We start from the raw sequence: 27076 nt of genomic DNA, 5'->3' as shown, positions 1-27076 counted from the left end.
AAGTTCAAAATAATACATGTGCATGTGCTACACACAGCCTACCATAATCTGTACCCACAGCCTTCAGATCAGTGTTTCAGACCTCTTCCAACTGAAAAACAAACAAAAAACCCCATATGGAAACCTTTTAACCTGTATAGATTTTGCAGGCAGTGGTAGAAAGACTTGACCTTCTCTTTTTGTTGATGTACCAGAAGTCTTTGCTTCAAGCTCCAGACTCCCATCTCCAGCAAGACACACTTCAAAGCTATTACAGCACAGCCCTCCCTCCAACTGCCACCCACTCCATCCCAAAGCAGCAAGCGCTGACAGCGTCTCACCCTGTCTGGACAACAGTAGTGACTGCTCAAGTCCAGCACAGTTGGTTCCTTCTAGGTTCTCAAAGATTTGTGCAGCCAACTGAATGCACTAACTGAACAGAAGGAGCAATGCAGGCAGCAGCAACTTTAGGGGTAGAAATGAATCAGTCATGTAAATGGATGGGAAGGAACCAAGAGGACTGAAAAAGTGGTCCACCGGCTACACAAAAGGTAAGCAAATGATTTAATGCATTCTTTCTGAAAAACGTTTGAGGAACTTCAAAGAGCTCTGCTTTCAGTAACCTCATCACACATATCCTGCCTGTATTTTACATCTGTGTTTCACCCTATACTCATATATTTTATTGGTAAAAGATGATGGCTTGGTGCATAAGGACTGCGAGGCAAAATCAGTATTACAGGCCAATCAGTGTGGTGGGTCGTGTGCCCTGCACTCTCACCTCAGTCTTTCCCATCCCCTCAGTGTCCCATCAACTAAAGCGCATTACATACAAATCCTTCAACATTTTCCCTAAAGACACAAAAAGAAAAAAATATAGTGGATGGAAAAAGCATGCAGTATTACTCAGAGGTAGGTCTCATCTTAAATATACCAATTTCATAATTACTTCTGTGCAAAACCATCTATAAAGAAATTTAAAAGGTTTGTAAGAATGTACAATTAAATAAATGTAATTTCTCCCAGAAGAATTAAAAAAAGTTTTAGAAAACAGTTTGTACTTACAGATGTTCATACCAGCACAATAAAGATGTTCATTCTCCCTTCTTCCCTGCATTTGGGCATTCCATAAACCAAGGCATTTAATCTTGCAAAAACACACACTAAGAATTTCTCCTACCGCATTTTTAGAAATTGCTGTGCTCTGATATAAATAATGAGAAAAATAGGACTGACATTTTTTTAAGGGAAAACACAAATGGGACTGTTTACAAATAAGTCTATTAAGTCTTTTTCTTTTTGCAGGACCTCCAGTAACCCTCAGCCATGTCAGATTGGTATGTTTGGGGTTTTTTTGTATAAAACTTCCAATTTCTAAAAGGTAGCTTTTTCGTTATGCAGATTTTTTTAAAAAGAAGTTTTAATCACTTATATTTTCTGAATTTTTAACAATATGCATGTGCCAAGATGCTTTTTTCCCAAAAACTGAGCTCTTCTTTCCACATAACAGATTGAAAGAAAAAGGGGCAATTATATAACCTTATTCTACAGAGAATACATCTGCAAATGCAAAAGGATGACAAAAACCCTTTTCATTCTAGATGCATAAGAAAAACCATCAGGGTCTCTGGAAGAGTCAAGCACATTTCTCTTAGAAGCCTCAGGAACTGCAAAAATACCCTTTTTAAAAGCTGTCCTTCTCCACCGTGGGCAAGTTTTATCATCGCTTTCAACAGAATGGCAACCCAAATTTAGGCAGATGAACCGCTTACATCCCTAAGCTTCCTAATAATTCAGCTCAAAGCACCTAAATCACGCTTATGCACCAACTCTCCCTCAAAAGGTATCAGTCTCTCAGTACTGACCTCCTCTTCCACACCTAGCCACCTTTTATCTTGGACAGCTCGTTTAACTGGCTGAAATCAGTAGGCTATTACCTCCACCCGCTCAATGAAACTAAGTCACAAACAGAAGAAAAAAACAAAAAAGACGAAAACCAGAACATTAACAATACTCTCAACATAAAACAAAACATTCAGCAGATGGTCAGAGTAACATTTCAAAACAAGATATAAATCTAATGCCTAGGAGAAGGAAATAAGCTGTCTTTAGAGACCAGCACTGTAGGTTCTTAACACACACAATAGAAACAACCACAAAACCAAAACCCCAAAGAAAAGGAAAGTAGACTAGTTCCAAGCCTTTGTTCCTAAGCCCACATCGTGAATTCTGAGCTCGGAATAAAGGGGCTTGGAGCTTAACTTTTATTCCACAGGAAGAAGATATCCTTAGATAGAGACTTAACAACATTTGAGAAGGTCACAGAGGCACTGACCACTGATACATACAAGTTGCATCTTAAAGCACTTTTACCTTTGCTCTCTTGCCCTCAGCTTCCAGGATGTCAAGCCAGATCAGCAGAAGGAATCAGGAAATGTTATACAAACTTCACAGCACACACAAGCACATCCAGTCAGATTTTGGAGGCCCACACAAGACATCCAGAGCTGCTGCTCTTAACAGGATACTAACCCAGTAGAAAGGATGTCTGCTCTAAATAACCGCTCTCCTGGCACACTCCCTTCTTTCCCTGAAAGAGGAGTCAATTTTGCAGGATCCTGGCAAGCCAAGTATAACTTTTCAAAACACCTGCCACCAACATCTTAAAGAAAACCTAAAACATGATACTTGACTGATAATATATCAGATCTATGAAATAGGGATAAGGCACCTAACACACCTGTAGCACTGTTGTCTGGGAGAAAAAACTATCCTACTACTCAACTAGCCCAGAACAGCAGAGATGTTCTAACACAGCCCCTGCGCATATGCTTTTTTTTATTTTAACTTGAAAATAAGGCACCATTTGAGACCAAATATCCCCATTAGGTATCATTTATTAGATCTGTGTAACAAGACTTGCTGTCTTTGCAGCTTCCACCTCATCTGCTGAATGACAAACGAAATAGGACACACAGTAAAAACAAAGGCTTGTATGTCAACAAAACCTGAAGAACCTCACTGTTGAGGCAGTTAAGCGTTGCCCAGTATCTCAACCACTGACTTCCTTTCATGCTCAGCAAAGACAAGCCACATCTGTTCTTTTCACAGGAAGTCAGCAGCTTACACATTCCTCATGGTCTAAGCTAATAACTTGAGATCTGATCAACACAGGTTTTAAGTTGTCATAGTTGCTAATGCAGTTACTGGGAGCTGTGCTTAGAGTGTAGTATGTGATGTAGTAATTACAGCGTTCCATGCCTATGATCTTGTATGAACATTCTGAATAATGTTTTGGTTTGGGGGTTTCAGTTTCTTGTTTGTAAATGAAACCCTACAGCAGACAAGACAGCAGAAAAATGTATCAGGAATTTGTTCCTAACTTCAAAAGCAGTCTGAAAACAACAGATAAAAAAAATAAAATGGTCTACTTAAATAAGCAACACCCTCATAGAAATGCAGCATGACCTAGGTAACTGAAGAGAGAGGTAGATCAGGAACTGGCTAAACTGCCACGCTCAAAGGCTTGTGATCAGGAGCAGGAAGTCCAGCTGCAGGACAGTCACTGGTGGAGTAACCTGGACATTGATACCTTGTGCCAGTACAGTTCAACAACTGCATTAACGACTGGGATGAGGGGACAGAGCACACCCTCAGCACGTTTGCAGCTGATACAAAACTGGAAGGAGTGGTAGACGCACCCAGTGAGGGGAACCTTGAGAGTCTGTAGAAATAGGCCAACCCAGGGGACTCCTGAAGTTAACACAGGGATGTGCAAAACCCTGCACCTGGGAGGAATAAGCCCGTGCACCAGCACAGGCTGAGGACCAACTAGCTGGACAGCAGCCCAACAGAGAAGGACTGGGGGGTCCTGCTGGAGGACAGGCTGACCATAAGCCATCAGTGTGCCTCTGTGAGAAAGCAGGCCAGCAGCCTCCTGGTCAGGATTAGGAAGAGCCCTGCCAGCAGGTTGAGGGAGATGATTCTTCCCCTCTGCTCATCACTGGTGAGAAACATCTGGAGTGTCATGGCCAGTTCCGGGCTTGCCAGTCCAAGACAGACACAGGCATACTGGAGCAAGTCTAGCAAAGGGCCCCAGAAAGGATTTAGGGAGCAGAGCATCGCTCACACAAGAAGGTGAGAACAGTGAATTGTTCAGCACAGAGAACATAAAACAGGGGGGGAAGAAGAATTTTATCAGTATGTACAAATACCTGATGACAGAGTGTAAACATGTAGCCAGACTGAGAAGCACTGAGATTGGAAGCGATGTCTTGATCTCATTTAGTCCAATTCCCCTGCTCAAAAACAGTCACCTAGAGCAGGCTGCCCAGGTCTGTGTCCAGTCAGGTTTTACAACCACTGTAGACCAGCTGTGCCAGTACTCAGCCACCCTCACAGTAAGAAAGGTTCCTCTCTACTCCACTCGCATGAGACCCCACCTACAGTCCTGTGTCCATCTCTGGGGCCCCCAACATAAGAAGGACACAGACCTGCTAAAGCGGGTCCAGAGGAGAATCAGGGGGCTGCAGCACCTCCCTTATGAGGACAGGCTGAGAGAGTTGGGGTTGTTCAGCCTGGAGAAGGCTCTGAGGACACCTTAGAGTGGCCTTCCAGTACTTAAAGGGGGCTACAGGAAAGATGGGGAGGGACTCTTTATCAGGGAGTGTAGTGATAGGATGAATGATAACAGTTTTAAAACTGAAAGAGAGTAGATTCAGATTAGATATTAGGAAGAAATTATTCACTGTGAGGGTGGTAAGACACTGGCACAGGTTGCCCAGAGAAGCTGTGGCTGCCCCCTCCCTGGAAGTGTTCAAGGACAGGTTGGACGGGGCTTTGAGCAACCTGCTCTAGTGGAAGGTGTCCCTGCCCATGGCAGGGGGGGTGGAACTAGGTGATCTTTAAGGTCCCTTTCAACCCAAACCATTCTATGATTCTATGAAAGTTAAGATTGCCTGTTGCACATAATTCTTTAGTATTTGACAAAAGTTGCCAAATTATCACTCCTTGGTTATTCAATTTTGTGCATTTAATGTTAGATATAAAGTGACATGGATTCATTTTTCTTCTCCACGATATATAAAATGGTAGCTTTCTTCAGGAACTGCAGAGGCATCACCAATACTATTCCTTGAACTACTGGTCTTTACTGCTATTGGATAAGCAACATTGTGGTGATAGTTACTAATCAAGGAAAACAGCATTTAAGTTAAATGCAAAACACAGTATTAGAGCTCTGTATCCAATCCAATTACTAAAACTTTAAAGCACTAGAGTGAAATACCACTACATAATTTGAACCTACCTTTCTGCAATAACTTGACCTCTCCATTTTCTTTCTTGATTTCATTCACTATTTTGTGCTTCTTCTTCTCTTTTTGCTTCTTTTCCCTTTCTTTAATTTTGTCTTTGATTTGAGCTGAAATGCAAATATTTTATAATTAAGTAGGAACAGAAAACTAATTGTCTCATGCACATTTCATGTTACTCTTATATAAGCTTTATTAAGATAGAAGGAGGAGTTACAAGGAAATCCCAGTACATGCAAAGCTAATATCTATCTGTTGCATAATCCAGCATAAGCTTAACTCAGTCAAGTTTTGTTTCTGTTAGAAACGTATGCAACAATTCAGCACGTTAACTGTATACAGTTCACAATTTTTGCTTACTTCTACTACCCTCTGCTCTTATTTTCCATCTGTAGTCAGCTCTTCTTGAAATTCAAATTACATGCATTAGCTAAGGGGGGGGGGGGGGGGGGGGGGAAGAGTACAGTCTGTATTTTCCTGGGTGCCTATATACACTAGAAACCTCACATAACTATCTTCACATAGTCTAAACTTAAAGGCTTTTGCAAGTAGCTTGGAATGAAGACTTAATTTGTCAGCTGCAAAATCTTTTACGTTAAATCCAACAGCTACACTAAAGCATTAATAGCAGTAAGATGTAATTAATAGAAACACATGAAGTGTGCTGTATTTGCACAGCACATAAAATGCACTGGTGCTCCCCTTGCTTACCTACAATCAGCAACAGCTTACCTGAGCAGTCATTATTCACTGACTTTGTCAAGTCACTCCAGGTTTTTAAATTTTTGTTATACAAAAGCAGAGCTTTTAGGCATGCTTTGTACATGAAAAATACTAGACCCAGAGGAATCTATCATTTCAAGGAGTAATCTTTTCAAGCCAAATTCAGATTTACTTCTGAGGCCAAGCATCAGAGAAGTCAGATTTTACTAGGCTTAGATGCACTGCAGCCAGCACTTCAAGCCTAGTTTCTTGGCCTGAATCAGAGTACCTGTTCCAAGAGCTTACTGGGCTTTTCAACCTCCACAGGGAAAGAGGAAATCTGATTTCAAGCTTCTACATGATGTTAGGCTTCAGAATGCCTTCTCAATAATACAGCTGAGAGACAACCCTAATGTTTTATTTATGGTACTTGCATTATAAACCCCATGGGGAAGTAAAGAGAAATCCAATTACTTTTCCACAAGCATTCACATAAAATAGAAGCAGCAGGTATCTTCACTACTAACAAATCAGAAATATTCCTCGGAACGAAATCAAAGGAAATCTTCAATTCTAGAAGGCAATACAGCGTGTCCCATAACCAAACTATTTACGAAGCTTGTTAATAGTTCAACAAAAGGGTTGACAGTAACCCACAGAAATGAATACTGTATCAATGACTCCACAGCATTCACATCCTTGCTTTTAGGAGTCTTGTAGTAAGGCTAGAGAACTTGAACCCTAACAGTTGTTAGGACAAAGAATGTATTTTGGGAAGAGCCTAAGAAAGAAAATAAAAATCAAAGGAGATGGCAATTGAGGTATATCTGTTGTCTAACCACAGATCAAGATAAACAGTGGGGAGAGAACAGAAATTATGCTGGCACAAAAATAATAAGGAATAAGGTATCTGTGCTTAAAACTGTCTGGAAGTCTTAGTTCTAAGCAACAATCACATCCAAGGACAGCCTTCTAACGGTTCAATGAGAAGGTATGACAAAGTAGATTCATCTATATAGCAGACCATGGAATCCAAGTAAGTGTCCCTAAGCAATACAAACCTGTACTTTCTAGGAATAGGTTAAGTAGACCTAAATCTTCCTCTCCAGCCTGCTTCTGCCCCAAAAGAAATCCCCAAATTGTAAATCCCCTGCAACTTGAGTATGAAGTAGGAAATAAATTATACAACAGGAATTTAAGTAACACTGAAAGCAGACTCAGCAACTAGGCAGTAACACCAGGCTTGATTTGTAACCTGCACTGAATGTTCAGCTCAGCCAGGATTATAATTATCATAGGAAGACCTAGATTTTATCTCAGCATTTGCATACTGTTAAGAGGCACACTTGACTTCCACTATCACTTACGAATCAAAGATTGAAGAGCGTATACAAATGCTGAGCCTTGTTGAAAGAGCACAAGAGAAAGACTGAAAGAATCCTTTATTGCAGACTCATGAATAGCATCACAGGCCAATGAATCTTCCAGTTTTATCAGAAGCAACACATAAGTAAGGACAGAGAACAAGGTGAAACCTTTTAAAGAGTTTATTTTCACATCTAGAAAGCAATTAGCAGAGTCAATGGTGAAAAGTTCCAGACAAAAGAAACCATGGAAATATCTCATGACCTCCTCCGGCAACAGCCGCAAACAAATCATACCTCAACAAACTGCAAATACAATGTAAATCCAGCTGAGGAAGGTTTAGAAATAAATTAAAACTTAACTATTTCCCCTTTAGAAATCATAGTACCATAACAAAACCAGTGTACAGCCTGAGGCAAGTAAAGAACAGCTGAGAATACCATTGTAAATGTACAAATGTTTCCTCCCTCCAAGCCCAGAGAATAGATAAGCAATAGATGATAAGAGTTCTCCTTAAAAAAGTGTAAATAAATATTGAAATAAAGACAAAACATAATGTAATAAAAAAACTCGATGTTGAAATGAGAGTCATCCCATGGATTAACACTTAGTCTTAATTCTCAGTTCAAATGTCTTCACTTTATGAGTAAAAATATTTTTGGGTCTGGCTGGCAGAACTCACACACAATTCTCAAAATTCTGGACATTATTCTCCTCAGTGATAAATATTCCATTTCACAGCTTTCAATGGGATGCAGAGATAAAAATTAACCTAATTATTTTAAGATTGAGCTTACCACAAAATCAATTGCAACTTCGCTATGCTGGCTCTGCAAAGTCAGTAAATTTAGAAGGATCCAATAGTCGCTGTAGTCAATAAACATGATTAAAATTGCCTATGGCACAGATATCTAACAAGGAAGGACAAGTGCAATTCTCTATACTAGTGCAATTAGTCTCCATACTAACTGCTGCCACCATATGATGCTGCCCAATAAAGTTGATACAGCTCAATACAGGCTAGAGCTCTTTGGGACTTACCAAAATTCCACAGACCACTATCTGAGCGTCTTCTCTAATATTCAGAGCCAATCACCTCCAGCCATCTGTAATTTCAGTCCTAATCTCACATTCTCAACCAAGAAACATGAACGTTCTTCACAAAAATACTGCTTTAAAACAAACACCTCCAACATTAAGCAATTTACAGTCTACATGTCATAGAATAAACAACCAGTAAGTGAGGCTGGCAAGGGAAAAGACAAACTGCTTCTGTTGAACAAGTTAAGAAAACGTGGAACACTCTCATACAGTTTTTTTGAGGTTTACCAGTAGCAGCTACTACTGATCCAGGACCTTAGGTCTCTACTGCATCTGCAGGGCAACAGCATCTTGGAGTAGTAAAAGGTATAGAGGTGTTTATACAAATCTTTCCATGTCCACAAAATATTCTGCAATTAGCTTTCCCTAATACTACTCCTAACAAATTTTAAAAAACAAAGGAGAAAAAAAAAAAAAAGGCTTGAGCTGTCTTCTTGACCTGCTGAGGGAACAGGATGACATGAGACTCCAGGGAAATAATATAACCCAAATGGTCAGTGATCAGGACAAGAGAACATCAAGTACCAACAGCTATTACCTCCATATGTCACAGCACTGCAATTGCCATTGTAATACTTTTAATTTTCATTAATACATTAATTTTCATCAATGATGAAAAACTGAAGCTTCAGAAAACCAATTAACAAATTTAAGTTCCATATGTTAATGACAAGATAATTTGAGTTCAAAGTAAAGCGAAGGGCAATTTGACTCAGAGGGAAGACAAGTTTTAATTAAAAGGTCTTCATTCCAAAAAACCAACATATATAGATGTACCAGTGACTAGAAGCTGAAGTCTGACATCCCTTGTCCATAAATGATCATATTACAGTTCCTTTTTTTTTCTTTGGTAAAGAAAGGCACAAGTTAGTCACAGGAACAACTTACCAAATAGTAGTGGTCCATTATTGGAACTTTTTCTGTGGGTATATTGTTTTGGTGTGCATGTGTGTGTTTGGTGGGGGGTTTTGGTGGTCTGGGTTTGGTTTTTTGGGGCGGGGGGGGGGGGGCAGGGTTTAAAAGAAGTCCTAGTCTAAATAGAAGATTAATTTAAAAAAGGAAATGCACAGCATATGTTGTTCTGAAGGAAATCACAAAAACGTTTATAGCAAACCTTTCAAAATTCCTCAACATTTTAAAATATTATGTGAAGCCACCTAAGCATATTTACATTTCAACAACTATCTTTCCATTTTAGTAGATATTAAAAAACATCATTCCAGCAATATAAGCTTCAGTTTTATTTAAGTTGAGCTATTTGCTCTCTCCCTCTTAACAAAGTTGTTCTGGTAAGGTATAGCCAAAGATTAGTCAGGTACTAAGTATGAAGATTTGTCTAACATTTCATCTGATTGTTTGGGTTCCTTTTGTAGATTTTTTTATTATTATTATTGGATTGAAACAGACACAAAGTCCTGTTATGTACTTTGAAAAGGGAAAAAACACCAAATCTTAAGAGGTTGTATCCCAGTTCCTCCAGTGGGAGAAAAAGTCATTCATGATACCATGAGTCACATCTGAAGTGACAGAAAAGAACACTTAATAGTAATATAAGATACCAACAGAAAAATGCAATGAAACAGGTCTCTCCAGAAAAATACTGGTTCCTCTACTACAGATTTAAATTAACACTTCCTGTTTTATCAGCATATCACTCACACCAAAATCCTTGAAATCATGCAAAACCCTAAGCAATGCACTAGCTCTCGAGTCAGCCAGAACACAGCTGGATGACTGACATCTCTCTACTCACTGTATTGTCTTGAGACAGCTGGTAGCTACTTCTCCTTAGCCCCATGCTTACTACTGCTGCAATAGCTTCCTCATGGCATTCAACACCCAAAGAAGTCAGTGGTCCTCAGAGCATTGTCTTATTCTTCATTTGATGAATTACAGGGACTAGCTCCAAAGAGCAAATTATATATTCAGGTATCTCCACATTAGTCCATGTATTCCACTGTTTTGTTTGGGTTTTTTTAACAACTACATTAGGGGCAATTATGATTAGAACACAGTAATTATTACATACAAACTTTTCATACACACAAACATTATTGTAGCATAGCAACCCTTAGAGTCTTCTCACATCATTGCTGATTGTACTACGTGCTCTTCCTGAACACACACACAGATTTCCTATTCCTTTACATACCTCTGAATACACTAAAACCAAAAAAGTTTGACGTCATTTGTAGCCCAGGGTGAAGATAGAAGAACCATGTATCTTTTCATGAAGTTTTTCCCCTATCAAAACACACTTTTGACAGAGAAATACACTGCTCAGGAAATAACTGGTCACAGACTAAACAGTTTGTAAATACCTCCTACTAGGGTTTAATAAAAAAAAAAAGTTTCAAGCACAGTAGGAATCAGCTATGGAAGATCCAGTAAGAGTTACGCTTGCTCCTTAGCTTTCAAGCTCTAATGCCTGAAGAAGAAAAGTCTCTATTATTATAGTTATTTTTCACTCGTGTAGTGGGTTGACCCTGGCTGGACACCAGGTGCCCACCAAAGCCGCTCTATCACTCGCTCCTCAGCTGCACAGGGGACAGAAAATGGAACGAAAAGCTCATGGGTCAAGACACGGACAGTGAGAGATCACTCACCAATTACCATCACGAGCACTGCAGAACCAGACTTGGGGAAAAATTTAATTTGTTACCAATCAAAATCGGAGTAATGATAAATAAAAACTAAATCTTAAAACACCTTACCTCCACGCCTCCCTTCTTCCCGAGCTTAACTTTACTCCTGAATTTTCTACTTCCTCCCCCTCAGCAGTGCAGAGGGATGGGAAATGGGGGTTGCATCAGTTCATCACACATTGTTTCTGCCGCTCCTTCCTCCTCAGGGGGAGGACTCCTCACACTCTTCCCCTGCTCCAGCATGGGGTCCCTCCCGCAGCAGACAGCCCTCCATGAACTTCTCCAATGTGAATCCTTCCCACGGGCTGCAGCTCTTCATGAACTTCTCCAGTGTGGGTCCCTTGCATGGGGTGCAGCCCTTCAGGAGCAGACTGCTCCAGCGTGGGTCCCCCACAGGGTCACAAGTCCTGCCAGCAAACCTGCTCCAGCATGGGCTCCTCTCTCCACAGGGCCACAGGTGCTGCCAGGAGCCTGCTCCAGTGTGGGTTTTCCACAGGGTCACAGCCTCCTTTGGTCACCTACCTGCTGCAGCATGGGGTCCTCCCTGGGCTGCAGGTGGAGATCTGCTCCACCATTAACCTCCATGGGTGCAGGACACAGCTGCCTCACCATGGGCTGCAGGGGAATCTCTGCTCTGGTGCCTGGAGCACCTCCTGCCCCTCCTGCTTCACTGACCTGAGTGTCTGCAGAGTTGTTTCTCTCATATGTTCTCACTTCCCTCTCTGTCTGTAGTTGCTGCTGGGCAGCTTCCCCTCACACCCCCATCTTCTTAAAATGTTATCACAGAGGTGCTAAGACCATCACTGATGGCCTCAGCCTTGGCCAGTGGCGGGTCCATCTTGGAGCCAGCTGACATTGGCTCTGTCAGACATAGGGTAACCTTCCAGCAGCTTCTCATGAAAGCCACCCCTGTAGCCCCACCTGCTACCAAAACTCTTGCCACACAAACCCAGTACAACTCTACTAAACAAGCCAATGCCATGTGTAGTACTTTTTAAAATACAGAGATCTTCAGGAATAAGTATCCCTGTTTGGAGGAAATACAACACCCAAGGAATGAAGAGATTTCAAGATGTCTCATTCAAGTTCACAATATGAGTGTCACCACAAAGTCCATGTTCTTTGCTTTTCATGTCACAGAAACAGTACACCCATAAATGAAATGTAACAACAGCAATATGTTCAAGTGCTACATACAGACAGGAAGAACTCCATTATGAAGAAGAGTTCCACCTCACCTTCCTAAAATGTTTTCACTTTACAGTGAATCCACACGATTAACTGAAGTAATTCAGAGCAAAATGCATACTTCCTCCTCAAATCCAAAAGATTCTACTTTTTCTGGATGTTGGGTTAGGTACATAAATAAAAAAAATGAAGTATGTACTGTATTTATGAGTTGAACAGCCATACTATAGCTTTTAGCTGTAAATAAGTTTTCTGTTTCCTAACTAGGTAGATAACTTCTCATAATGACTGCAGTGATTTTCTAAGTAGTAAGTAAAGAAACACAAATTCATACACCACACCATTTAGATTTCAGAAATTTAACCAGATCTTTGCCTCTATTGCAAGCTTTCTAAAGACAAAAAGGTAAATCGAGTGCATAGACAACGAGTCAAGTGGGAAATACTCTGTAGTAGATTATATGCAACGTGGTCGCTGTCACATTGTGAAATTCGCACCTTGAAGCGGATGCAGGAGCTTGAGCAAGTCCGTTTCAGCACTGAAAGAGGCAAGCTTTACAGCCTTGTCAGATGCCAAAAGCTGCAGCTGCTTTGCATCAGTTTTCCAGATGGTAACCCACATTAGTAGTCAGTCATAGATTATGTTCAAAGTATTCTGCCTCTCTCTCCTCCCTTTGATTTAAGGGCTGTCACTGCACATCAGGCAAAATATTTACAAACTACTGCTAACGGACACCATCAATATGGTTAACACCAACACTGAAGGGAAGGGGGAGGAGGAGGGGAGTACAAGAACATCAGTCACCCTTCCTTCCATTGGCGCTCTCATCCCTTTATACAAATACCCATAAAAATAAAACCTCAAGAAGCCATGTTTATCTGGTTATGCAGATACATGAAGTACGTTTAACACCACTAATGTAACGGTTTTGACACCTGCACTTTTATTAAGCAGGCTTCCTGACTTAATGAATGTGAAAAAAACCCGGTATTTCCGAGACCCAACCAAAAAAAATGATGATAGCTTTCTCATTCCAATAACCAGGAGTATTTGGCTGACATCCCTTTCAGTAATTAACATTTAAAATCCAAGATACAACTAAAGAAATCCCCTTAACAAGGGAGAACATTTGCCCAAGCCCTCCAGTGAATGGAAAGGAAGACAGATGCCTTTCAGAATCAAAACACTTCCAAGAAATTTAAGTCTAATCTTTACAATTCCCCTAATCTCTGCACTTCTAAAGGAGACCTTCTACATGCAGAACTGAATGAGCCAAGTTTAAGCTCAAGCACTGGGGAGTTGCATCAGAAATTGGTAGTGGAGAATATGACAGCTGCAAACAAGGCCTCTACAAGAGGTTTCAGATCTGAGGTTTCAGCCTACTGATCTTGTTTCAACTAAGAAAAATTATTTATTCTACAACCAGAATAACTTTCTGCTGTGTGAATTACACACAGAGCTAGATTCTGGGGTACAGAAGGGGCTTTGTTTGTTCTCCAGCTTAGAAAGTGAAAGATTTTGTTCTGTGAGGCAAAGCTTCATGGTTATTTCATAGAAACCAAAAAGGGACAGGGTCCCTCAGGAGAAAGATACACTGCTCCAAATTCATCTCAACATTGGATGCTTACATTAAGGTCACTATCAGCTCCCAGAACTAAACTGCCTATAAATCTTGAACATCCAAAGAAATTAGAGAAGTCTCTCTTCCTCTTGTACACCACACTTAAAATCCTCGCCAATTTCCAGACATTGCAGTTACAGGGGGATATCTAAATAGAGATATATTAAAGAATTCTCTAGAGAGTGACTGAGAAGTCTCACAAGCATGAAAATGATTGCTGAATTTAAGGAGCTTGGCAGGGAGGAGGAAGAAGTGAGTCAAGTCACACAGGACAAAAAAACCAAGCAAAGGAAATAGAAGTAAACAGATGAAGGAAATGTTTAGCAGAAGAAAAAAAAGACAACCTAATTAGCAAGATGCATGGTCCCAACTCTAAAGAAGAGGAAAAGAAAAAGATCCAAAGCTTTCTCCAACCTACTTCAGCAAGTCAGACTATGAAATGAGCATCCCAGCAGATGCAAACTGAATTTAACAAGCCTGAAAAGTACAATTTCTTGAAAGCTTAAAACTCAGAAGCACCATGCAACCCAAAGCAACAAAGTTACCAGATTACTCACTGGTAAATGCCCACCTGAAGTCTAATCTATCATTCAAAGACATCAGGAGAAAGAAAGGGGAAAAAAAAAAAAAAAAAAGAAAAACACTTTACGTAAAAACAAGAGCTACAGTACCACATTCAGCATTCTTGCTCATATTGGGAACCCCCATCTGCAAGTTGAAAATACCAGTCTCATTTTTTAATTGCTTGCACACTAAGGTAATCTTATCAGCTAATACATCATTGAAGCAAAAAGCAGAGGGAAAGCAAAATTGTACACAGAAATAGCAAGAAAAACAGAAAAGATGTCTCATGCATCTGGATTGCACTTTACAGCAAGTCTATGGACCAAAGCAAAAAACTTTGGGCAGGCATCATCTGACAAAGTGGGGAGTGGCTGAGCTGAGCTTTGCACTGTTAAGAAAACAATTTCAAGTATGAACTGCTAGAGCAGAGTATCGCTTAAATGACTAACTGAATCAGTACAGTCATAAACTAGAACAGCAATGACTTCCGTCAAACTCACACCATGTTTTAAAACAACAGAAATAGTTACACAACTTCTAATTCCTCTATCAGAATGTACTTGACAAGTGAAATTTAAGCTTAAACAGCCTAACGCTCGCTACAGGATAAATCGTGTATATGGCAAAACGTTCTTCCAGGTTCTCTGCATACAGGATCATCATCTCAGAAGGGTTCACTCAACTTATTTAATTGAAACACAAGCTGTAAGGCCTGGTTATGACTCTGCAAGTTAAAGGTCTTTCCAATGAATTAGAAGACCAGAGAGAGCTGTAAATGCAGACTTGTTCAAGGAAGAAAACACAAAAATTTTAAAGAGCTTTAAACATATCATCCATCTTGGCTATAACCAACCTTAAGATCTTCCTATCACTTAGTAAAGCAAGGTACTTCAAAACTAGGCTCTCTTACCTAGCAATCACTATTGCAAGCAAAAGACAAAGATCAGCTCCTATAATCAGCTCTTTTTTGAATTGTAGCTGAAAAAGGTCTTCTCACGATTTCCTCCTCAGTGTCAATATCCCTTGCCATCATCACAGTAATTAAACTAGAAACAGAAAAATGCTATTGGTACTACTCAAAATCCTACAATGACAGTTTTCCAAGTCCAGATCTCACATTCATTTACTCCACACCACTGCACACCATGATTCCCTGTATTATCTTGTCCACACCACAGTCTCAGCAATCCCAGAAGACAAATTTTGACATTCTTTCCCATGATGCCCCTAGCTTCATTCCTCATTTTCTCCAGTGCTATGGTCTGTGCAGGCCCTCCCTCCCTCTCACCAGGGTAAAGCCTTTTCTCCTAGCATCCTAACTGCTATATGTAGCAGACTATGCACACAGCCCACTGATTAGAAACATGACTCCTCCCAATTCACAGACACTGGCACCCTTATCAGTACAAAGTTCAACGGGGAATTCCGCTCCACCCCATGTACCCACATGCAATGCATCTCCACTTTGGCTGTGAAGAGGAGGATGGAGTTTTTCCATCTTCAGAGCCTCAAAACCATCAAGAAGATCTCACCCATTCCACCTGCTTATTTTTGGTAATTTTGCCTCCTTTAGAGACTTCAGCACTTCTAGTCTCCTCATCTGCACCATTTTCCTTCTGGAGGTTCAACCCTGATATGCATATCAGTTCTGAATGCTGTTGAGAGAAAAACAATCAATACTGTCAATTCCATGTGGCTGCTCATTTTCCATAGCACCAAAAGCAAAAAGCTTGTCTAACTGCAGACTTGAGGAAAAGGAAACTGCACTTGACTGCATTAGGTTGAGTTTTAGAAAGTATTACCAGCTGCACATATGACAGCTTCTATGAACTCGTTATACCTAAAAGGGCATATTTTATTCCTTCTTTCCCCCATACATCGTGTGTGTGTAAGCCTGGTTTTTTTATTATACATAATCCTCTAAATTCACCCTGATGTGTATCTGTAGGCTGCCTAAATTTCTCACACTCCTTCTATCCTAACCCTTCCTCTAAGCTCCCTTGCCTTTTCTACAGCACCTGCATATGTCTTTTGCCCCAAAACAAGATCAGAATTAACTCCCTTATGCAGCTTTTGTGTTCTATTTCCTCTCTTTCACGTCAATATCTCAAATTCCCTCATTCCCTGCTGCAACGAGTCCCTACAGTATCTTCTTCTAGTCTACGCCACAGTCCCACAAATCCTAATGCACAAGTCCTGCATATTGCACCTTCCTACCCTAATATACCATTCTTAGTTTTCCTCTGTACTTAGGATTCTACATGCCTTCCGCAGTCATTTTCTTGCTGCACCATAACTGCATTTCTTCTTCCCTCTCTGAAAAGTAAATTATTCACAGGATTAACAGCACAAACCTGTTCTGTAATCTAGTCAAATACAAAACCACTTTTAAAAGGCTGGCTGCTGTCAACAGACGACTCAGTGCATCCCTCACTTTCTTACAGCCTTCTCTGCAGAAATACACAGTTTAATGACTATAATGTTTTTCATTTATATAGGAAACTACGCCACAAAATTTTAGTTATAGAAACCACTTCCTCTAAACAGAAATCTGGAGACTCAGATGCCAAACAGGCATCATTTGCCTTGGAAAATGTTATTTGTTGCCTGTACCTAGGTTTTCAAAAACAGTAAAAAGATCTGTTCTGAGCAAACAGCAACTAAAAAGTCAAGTACTTGTGCCTGTCAGTATCTAAGTTCCGAGAAAATATCCTTTCCAGATACAAGGTACAGAATCTCCTCTTTAAAGACAAATCACTGCTTCCAGGAGTGTTCCATTAACAATTATTCAGTTGACACCATCACAGTGTCATAATTTCTTTTACCATGTGCAAAAAAAATTTCATCCTGTTATTGTAATATTGTTCTCAGATTTATTAACATGATTGTGTAACACTGGTAGGACATTGTGACAATCTGAGTGAAACTGGTTATTATTTCCATAGCTTTGCTAGAAAGATACTGGGCGAGTTTCTTAGTGGCTATCCTTGAAGACAAGAAGGCTTCACCAACAAACGTGTACTGAATATTATTTCTGAAGACTTTTCCTAAGTCACCTTTTGGACAGGAACAAGAAAAAAAAAAAATCTAAAATCAAATACTTGAAAGCACTGAAATTACATACTTAAAGCTCACTTATACACCAGCGATCAAGATCCCAAAACCAATACGACACATGCAACGTGCTGACCAAAAAGAAGTAATTATTAAAAAAAAATACTCAAAGGTAAGTGAATCAGACACTAAGATACTAGTGGAAATTAGTGGAAAATGCAGCAAGGCAGACAGACAATGTAATCAATACACAAAAAGGCATATTGATATTAATAATGGTTCTCTACGAGCTTGGCTTATCCTATAAGTACAGGTATAGACCACAATCAAGGTACCGTATGCCTACATAACAGCTATAATTTATCATTCCTTTGAAAGAAATGAAACTTGCTTAAACTAGATAATGGACTGAATGGTTCAAGTTCTTCATATTTCAATGTAAATGCAAAAGCATCAACATCTGGTTTAAGGTCACCGGAGACTGGGAACACATACACTGGAAATAAAAGCATATATTCTTGTATTTGTCTTCATATATTCATGTATTGTCTTTTACTTCCTATGCGTCTACTGTTGATCACAGTCAGAAAGAATCTAAGCAAGAATCTAGCCTAATATCTTGTCTTACCTGGTATGGCCATTTTTGTCCAGCCCCATTAATAAACTAACCCAGCACTCCTCCCCTTCTCCTGAAGGCCTCGAGCATTTCCTGGAAGATTTTAGCCCTGGGATTTTCAGGAAATAAAGCAAACCTAAAGCAACAACTAATTGAGATTTCAAAAGTCTAAGTATCTAAATTTTAACTGCATACTCTTGAGTACTCGATGACTTAGCCTGTAAAAAAATAATAGCCTAATAAACGAGACCATTCAGATTTAATTTTAAAATTGGTGGGTTTTTATAACATATAGTCTTCCCTATTCCACACACACACCCCCCCCAACAATGACAGAAATTCAGTTTTGTTCGCAGATCTCTAGTAAATTACGAGGCACCCTTATTTCCCTAATAGGTAAGAAAACCTAAGGCCTCTGGCAGCTTCTAGCTGACGCCATCGCTAATTCCACACCCCCTTTTTTGACAGGATTGACGGCAGACTAAGCCGCCACTGCCTTCTCCACAAACTTACACAACGCCAACGGTCTCCCTTCAGGGTCTAGCAGGCAGCCCACAAGCCCAGCTGTGCCGGCTCTGCCGAGGGCAGGGTGGAGGGGGCAGACAGGTAAGGCCCCCGTGAAGCGGCACTGTCCCGGGGCCAGCGTGCTGAGGCAGGGCGGGGGCAGGCAGCCATTCTAACGGCTCGACCCGAGCATCACAACCATTTCCTGCTCCCTCACGGCAGCTACAGCAGCTCCGGGCACCTTCGCTTACAGCACCATACCCACCCTGCCCAGCCCAGGCTCGCTGCCCCGTCCAGACCTCCTCCAGCCTCCACCACCCGCCCTCCCAGCCCTCCCTTCCCGCCCCTCAGGCTGCGGGCAGCGAGCGATCCCCCGCGGGCCGCGCACAGCCACAGCGCCCGCCCCTCACCTTTCGGCAACAGCAGCTTCACCTCCCCGTTCTCCTCCCGGGCTGCTGCACTCAGACCCCCACCGCCATCTCCCACCGCCGCGACCACGGGCAGGGCCCCGTGCTTCCTCCTCTCCTTGTCCCGCTTCTCCTTGGGCCTCTTCGGCTTGGCGCTCCCGCCGCCGGCGCCGGCAGCCCCGCCGCTGCCGCAGCCTCCCGCCTCGACGGCCAGAGCCAGGCGGTGCCGGTGGTGGCGGTGCTGGTGCTGCTGGTAGGACGAGGAAGGGGAGGCGGACGACGGCAGCAAAACGGCGGGCGACAGCAGCTTCCGGGGCAGTTGAGACGGGAAGGCGAAGCCCCCCGCGCTCCCGGAGGGGCCAGAAGGGAGCGCGGGGAAGCCCCACGCCGCGGGGCTGCTGTAGCTCGGCACGACCGCTGGCAACGGCAGCGACTGCTTGCCGCTCCCGCCGCCACCACCGCCCCCTTCACCGTTGACGCGCTTCGTGCCCTTCAGGCTCCTCTCATCAGCTCCCTTCATCTTCTTGGCAGCTGGCTGGGACCCACGGGAAACCTTCGCGTCCGGGGCCGGCCTGGCGCCGAACAGCTCCTGCTCGGGCGATGCCGCGCCACGAACAGGACTCGGCGGCTCCGCCATTTTGGGCTCCTGCTTCTATTTACTCTCGGTTCGCCTCAACCGACAGAACGGGCAGGGGTGGGGGCGCCCCCACCGCGTCCAATGGGCAGGGGAGGCGCCGGAGAGACAGCGGGATCTGCCAATCGCAGGGCGAGAGGGGGGCGGGCTCTTAGGGGATTGGGGGTGGCGGGCTCGGCTGAGTGCGCAGTCGGAGAGTGGGGGGAGGGGAGGGGGCGGAGATGGGGAGGTTCGGCTCGATACGCGACTGGGTCCGCTCCCTGGGGAGCCCCGGCGGGCGGGGCGGGCGCGCTCTACCAAGCGGGAGCAGGGCAGGCAGCCGCCCTGAGCGGTGGCGGGTGGGGCCGGGCCTGAGGGGCCGCGTCCCGGGGAGCCGCTTCTTCGGGATCCGGGTGGTCGGCTGTGGCGCGTTACGGCGGGTCCTGGAGGCGCTAGCGAGCCGGGAGCTGTTTTCTTTTAACTCTTCAGGTTTGGGGCTTTCCCGCTGCCGCCTGGCACTGCTCGCCGCGGGGAGGGCTGGGGGCATCCCTGCAGCCCCGCGGGCTGTTTCCTGAGGAAAGCTTTTGTTTAGAAACGAGGGAGGTTTGAAATAGCGCCTTTCTCAGGGGGCCGCACTGGCGGTAGCCCGTGAGGCGATGTAGCCAGTCTCCTAAGCAGCACTCGGATCAGCGGCGTTTCTGACTGAACCCGAGCTCTCCACACTCTCCCAGTCATCGGAGGAGGTCAGCTTAAGGGTGGGAAGCTCTGGTGGGCCTGAGGGGAGGAAGGCAAATGCTACAAAGGTGAGGTGCTGTTCCGCCAGAGTAGTTGGACATCGGTCTCATCAGCAAGATGACTGACACCCAACCACTGCTGCTTCCTCCAAAGCAAAAAGCAGCATGGCCTATAAAGTGTAGTTTATTGTCACAAATAGGAGCCCCCCCCAGCCATGCCTTTGGCATCTGCAGCTGCCACAGCCACTGTTCAGGTGCAGACTGAAATTCTCATGAGACCTAGTGCAAGCAGGAAGTGGTCACAGAAATAAACAGAAGGTGAGCCCTTGTTTCCTGGAGCGTTTGCATTGCTGGTCTCTTGTTCGGGTCAGTCATACCTGCAAGTCTCCTTGTTGCAGCAGAAAGAACAGAGTAGCTATCACATTAACCTTTACCTTGCAGACTGCTGCCAAATCAAGTTGCTCTGTGGAGTTTTGTATATGATGCCTACTAGTAGACAAGGTTTTGAGACTAGATTTTTTTGCTTGACAAACCATTTTCATTTGAGCCACAACTGATCAGCCTCAGAGTAAGCTTGCTCCTAGCACTCTGGCTACCTCCTCCTTTGTTTCATTTTTCGCAAATTGTAAACCAGGCTTCACAGCAGCGAAGAATAAATTTTCTGTATCCAGCCAACTCTGCTTAAAGGATTTTTCCTCAGGTTCAAGTTTCACTACTGAGAGTATATCCTCAAACTGTGTTTCTGAGCATGATGGGGAAAATGGCGTCTGCGGCAAAGCACAGGAGGAACAGTTCACAGCACATGTGTGAGCAGTAGTCAACTAACATCCAATCCCAAACTGAAATCCAGGTACAAATCTACCCATATGTACGTAGGCTGATACAACTGGACTAGACCTATGAGTACAGAGGTCATCTTCAGCTCCTTCAGGAATGTATTGCTTGTATCAGTAGGTGAGAAAAATCTACGCATTTTAATACCTCCAGAATGAGAAAGGCACCTCGTGGCATTGTCTCAACCTCTCAGGCTTTACAACCCAGTTCATCTTACTTCTATGCTGATATCAAATCAACAGTATTGTAAGTTCATTCAATAAACTTATACTTCAGATAAGCCACAACTGTATTTTCACACTCTCATTTTTGGGGGCTTTGAAAAGCAGAACAGTGTTTCCCAAGGACTTTGATCTTTAGAGTAAATGCTAGGGCGTGCTTTTGGTCCAAGAAACTTGACCACAACCTTTGTGAAATGCCAAGGTCGCCTAGGAGTACAACATCACTTTCTTCCACATGGCAGGCTTAGCAAGATTTATTGGGTTAATTAGGCTAGATAGCTAGCTATATAAATAGCTGAATATCATTAAATGTGCACTTACATTAATGTAGTTAATAATTAAGAAATATTTATATTTCTGAACTTCTAATTGGACATGCTGGTTGTCTAAAAAAAATGCATCATCATGCAATATATTAATGTGAAAATAGGTATGAAGATAAAGCTGGTGGGAGAGGGAGTCATACCCCAAAACTAGATGTAAAAACTGACATCTAAACTAATAAACGTGCAGTAAACTTTGACAGCTGACAATATGCTAGTAAACTTCAGTCAAGCAATTGTTTCCTTTGCTTTTTGAAGTAGTATATCATGCTTGTAAGCTTAAGTTTTTATTAGTGAGTTCTTTAGAAAATTCAATTGGAGCAAGATGACAGAGTACCTGTTAATTGTTGCTTGTTAGAAAGCAGTGTGACTAATGTTTGGAGATTTTCTGCTGCTATCTCATACCCACTTGTCAGCAAGGAAAATTATAGGGCGTTTGAAATTCAGAAGCCAGCTCTGTGATTCCTATCCCACAGTCCTGCTGCCGCGTGGCAGCCAGCCTGGCAGGCACGCTAGAGGAATAGGTGGTGTTCCTGTCACTTGTTTTGTCACCAGTCACACAGACACATTAAAGTGCTACGCCGTACCTGAGGTGAGCACGCATTCTAAAATATTTAGACCAAATTTCAGTGCGTATTCCTTTGTACTTCTTTTTACTTCAGTTAAACCTCTGGATCCTGGCCCATACACCACAGACAGACACTTGTGAGCAAGACACAGACAAAATGAGAAATACCAAAAATGCTTCAGAATAAGAATAATTTTTTTTAAAAAAGGGGGTAAATGCAAGCAATATACATTGCATATAGGTTAGAATCACAAAGTTGTTCTGATATTAATTGGAAACAGCGGAATATATATGCTTATAATAAAATGATGCAATCTTGAGAAACAGCGTCTAAAACATTGCCCCCCAAACCAAACTATTATAGAGAAATATAGTAGCATCTCGTGTCACAACTCCAGTCCCCCGCAGTGACTGCACAGAGATTTATGAACTCAGAGAGCCTTTGTGGTGCTCGGTCCTTGGTGAAGTGACTGCAGCATGGTACAGAATCCATAAACACAGAGAAGATTATCTGTTTTGGTAGAAACTGATTATGGAAATTATATCAATGTGCTTTTCTCTATAATTTTACATGCACTTAGGAAAATCTGTGAAGATTTTCTAGACCATGAAAACCCAAAACAGGCAAAACCATAACAGTAAAAATGCCAGACACATATCAGTCCAGTATCTAACACTCATTGAGGATAAGCTTACCAGAGTATTGGCCTGCTTATTACAAACATGTTGTCATTTTAATTAGAATAATTATGAAATGCTGACATAATTGGTTATTAATCAAATAATTTGTTCAAATACGTATCTTCTTTCAGTAAGTAAGGAAGCTAAACGAGTTAGTGTATATGCTGCTTACCTAAACCTTGTCAAATTTCAGATGTCCCCTATAAAATAAAAAGCTATGTGTAAGTGCTGTACGCAGATTGAATTACATTGTTTTGGCTTTATGCTCTTAGTTGCCTACCAAAGTGATGCTCTGGAACCTTACTCAGGTCTCCAAATAGAAATACAATTTTCAGAAATGTTACTTAATCTCTTTATAGTTTCAACAGTTTGCTTTCCATGTGCTTACTTCCTTGGTTTGGCATCTGCTCAGTTCCTAATTCAAGCATGGAAATAATTGTGCCAAGAGTAAATTGAAAACATTTGATAACACTTAGACATCTTTATGCTGGTTTTAGTCTGCAAAATTAGCTAAATGTAATTTTTAATACTATTCATTTTTTCTTACAATTCATTAAATTTATTCACCTTTGGAAAGGGAGATGAAAAATAGCCTTCTTATGTGCTTACAAAGGTAGTTTAATCATGTAAAAGTGTCATTCTTTTTACAAAAGTCTAGTAAAGCCTCATTTTCCATAGTAAAAGTTTTCAGAACAAGCAGTGGCATATCCAAATTCTTTTGTAATTACCTCCCAAACAATTGAACTAAATGAGACAGTCAGGACTAACTTGGTTGGTAACTGGGACCTGCTGACAGCATGACAAACCTTGCTGCAGGGGGATAAGGATTTCCACCCCCGCTGTCCTTCGCAAGAGACAGTATCCCCACACCTAAGCAACGTGAATGTGCAGCCCAGCATCTTCAGTTAAACAGGTGACAAAGCCGGGCTTATGCTAAAATGCCTTTTTTTCCACAGAAGCAGATGATGTCTCTTTTCTGACTGCTCAGGGGTAGTGGGTTAAACACTTGGAAGAACAGACAACTGGGGACAGTAATGTCTTTTGTTACACTCTTCATCTGCCAACACTTTGTAGAATTCATGAAAACCACAAAAGGGAGTCTGCACTTCAGAGAGGACCTACACTAATTGTTTCTTTTTGGATGTTTTTTCAGATAGCTACATATTACTGTTGTAACTGCTCTTCAGTCTTTATAACTTTTTTTCTCACTTGTGTTTAACATGAAATGCCTTGTAGGAGCTATATTTCTTTTCTGAACTGTAGTAACAGTCACAGCAATGAAGCAAACTTGGAAAGTTGTGATATACACAATTTCAAATTATATCTTCTTGCACTTGAAAAGATAATTTGCTTTGCTGCTGTCTTCATAGCATCCAAAAAATTTAGACTATTTGAAAGTCTTTAGGATTTTTCAATACAAAAGGAACATAATAAATGACTAAAACTTGAATATGGAAGCAAGAGGATGCAAGTCAAGCAAAACTCTATTTCCTTGCATTTAAGGGGGAAAAAAAGTGGATAAAAGTCTTACTCATTTTCTTATTTCAATAAAAATCCATTTAGAAATTAATTTTCTTCAAATGAAGCTACTTGTTTGCAACTCTGGAGTTTTTACAGATTAACACCCTCCTCACTACCATTTGAGATTTCTTTTCCATCTGCACAGATCTGTACAGATAGTGACACAAATAGTCCTTTTTTTCATTTCCCTTAGAATCCACTACCATTGTAGCTACCTTCACTTAAATTCCTTCAGAGTCTGACCACGCTAAGATTTATTCACGATATCCAAGCTGCATTTTAAAAAAAAAGTGCAGAACCTAAGCCTTCTTGCAGTGTACATACCACAGCTGCTAGAGCAAGACTGCAGTTGGCCCTGTCCTCGGTGACCAGGAGGTGGTCAGAGAAGGGCTCTTTCTGTAGGCGGTGCTCTGCAGGGCTGTGCCTGGAAATCACCATCTTCTCCTCTGGTTGGTGCTCAGGCTATGGGCCACTCTGAATGTGACAGAGAGAAGGACCTGCAAGTCATCTCCTTTGCAAAAGCAGGCACAGGAATCAATACGTATTTGCTATGACAAGGAGTTACCGTGGCCACGTTTCCAGGAACAAATAAGCTGAACTGTATCTGCCTGGGATTAAAATAGCCCCATATCCCACCCTTTCTTTCTTGGAAATTCTACAGGAGTCTTGCAACAGGAGAACCTGGGGGCTTCACAGCTGATTGTGGATCTAGTTTGTTTTGACTAAGGGCTTTTTTGGTTTAAGTTTTAACATAACCTCTGTTACAGCAATGCTGAGTAATTCTGAAAATCCTAGTTTTACCAGATGTCCTCATAGCACCATGTTCTTCAATCTAATCATTTGTTGTTTTACTGACACAGTGAAAATACCAAGATGTTTTTGAGAATTAGGATGTATTCGCAAGATCTTTTTTAAAAGTTTGACATTACTTACATTTTAGTCAAGCTCTTCCCAGTCTACAGTCAATTACAGTCCCTATTACTTACAGTTGCATATGCCTACAGAATCCACCACTCCTTCCTTAGTCTTCCTTAAACCGTGAGTGTAGATTTTCAAATCTTCACATATAAAGGGTAAAATTCATCCACAGTATAGGACACAGTTCTTCAGTTAGTGGTCTCTCTTGTCATACACCCTAAACAGTTCTTCGTTTGTTCCTAAAGTGCAGTCCCCTCACAAACAATGGGGTGACCAAGTTACAAGTTCATAAAATGAGTTTATTTGATACTAAAGGCATTTTCCTGCCCCTTCTTAATATTTCTAACTGCTCCTCAGTTACAGCTCAGCTGAATTTAAGCTTTGGTGAGAAAAGCAATAAGGAGAATAGCCAACCCCGAGGAAAACTGATGTTTTAACTGAGCTTGTTATTATGAAAGGAATATATTTGAGAACCAATAAGAAAAATGATCAAAGTTGAGGCAGGCAGCTAGTCCTATTAGAGATAACCAGCTGGGTTCAGACTGTCACTTAGGGGTGAAGGAATATCTTTTTATGGTCCTGTGTTTTCAAAGGCCATTGTAGCTGCGATAAAGATACAAAAAATTCATAGCAGACACTGCCTTTTTTGTGTGTAAATTAAGTCTTTTATTCAACTGTAATACAGACACTACAAAAAAAACCTAAACAAACCCTACCTCTATGTATCATCAGGAGCAGTCAGCATGGATTCACCATGGGAAAGTCAGGCTTGATCAACCCAATCAGCTGGAGAGAGTCCAACTAAGGGCCCCAAAGATGATGAAGGGACTGGAGCAGCTGAGCATCTTCCCTGTGTGGGAAAGCTGAGAGAGCTGGGACTGTTCAACCTGGAGAGGGGTAGGTTCAGAGGGATCTTATTGATGTATATAAATACCTGAAGGGAGGGTGCAAAGAGGACACAGCCGGGCTCTTTCCAGTGGTGCCCAGTGACAGGGCCAGAGGCAACAGGCACAGACTGAAACACAGGAAGTACAATCTGAACACCAGGAGACGTATTTTCACTGTAAGGGTGACCAAGCACTGGCACAGGTTGCCCAGAGTGGTGGTGGAGTCTCCATCCTTGGAGATATTCAAAAGCCACCTGGACATGATCCTGGGCAACCTGCTCCAGGTGGCCCTGCTTGGGGTACAGGTGGCCCCCAGGTTGGGCCAGATCACCTCCAGAGATCTCTGCCGACCTCAGCCACTCTATGATTCCGTAACATATACATAGATAGAGCTCGATGAGCAAGAGGATAATTATCTCTCTGAAAGATGAGAGAAACAGTAATTTGAATTTTTGCAAAATGCATTGTCCATTTTGAAGAAGTATTTGCATTAGACTTCATGTCAAATTCAAAACTGGAGTCTTTGGAGCAGCAGAGGTCATGGGGTTACACATAACCTCAAGCACTTTCACGCACTGTGTCATGAACAGGGAGGTAAGAGTGGATCCAACTGCTGTCCAGTTACAAACAACACCCAACAAACCTGTTTAAATGATAGCGTGATTAAAGCAACCTGTATCTTCATCTTATTCGGCCTCTGATGGTGTTAAATAAAAGC

The 27076-nt window shown here is 42.0% G+C and overlaps 1 protein-coding gene across 3 annotated transcripts in view; it reads right to left on the bottom strand.

Moving 5' to 3' along the window:
• RSBN1L (round spermatid basic protein 1 like) overlaps positions 1 to 19812 on the bottom strand; it is a 52587-nt gene extending 32775 nt beyond the window's left edge. For 2 of the 3 annotated variants that reach the window (XM_074827897.1, XM_074827899.1), the window contains exons 1-2: positions 19062 to 19809; positions 5288 to 5401 (exon numbers count right to left, since the gene is read on the bottom strand). In XM_074827897.1, the coding sequence (XP_074683998.1) occupies positions 5288 to 5401; positions 19062 to 19695 (748 nt within the window). In that variant the 5' untranslated portion in view covers positions 19696 to 19809. Of the gene's footprint in view, positions 1 to 5287; positions 5402 to 19061 lie in introns of all 3 variants that reach the window. The other variant, XM_074827898.1, reaches the window with a different exon arrangement.
• Between the last annotated feature and the right edge of the window lie 7264 nt (positions 19813 to 27076).

This window comes from Strix aluco, chromosome 5 (assembly GCF_031877795.1).
Source record: "Strix aluco isolate bStrAlu1 chromosome 5, bStrAlu1.hap1, whole genome shotgun sequence".
NCBI lineage: Eukaryota > Metazoa > Chordata > Aves > Strigiformes > Strigidae > Strix > Strix aluco.
Note: the sequence above shows the minus strand (reverse complement) of the source record. Positions and strands in the feature narration are given on the sequence as shown.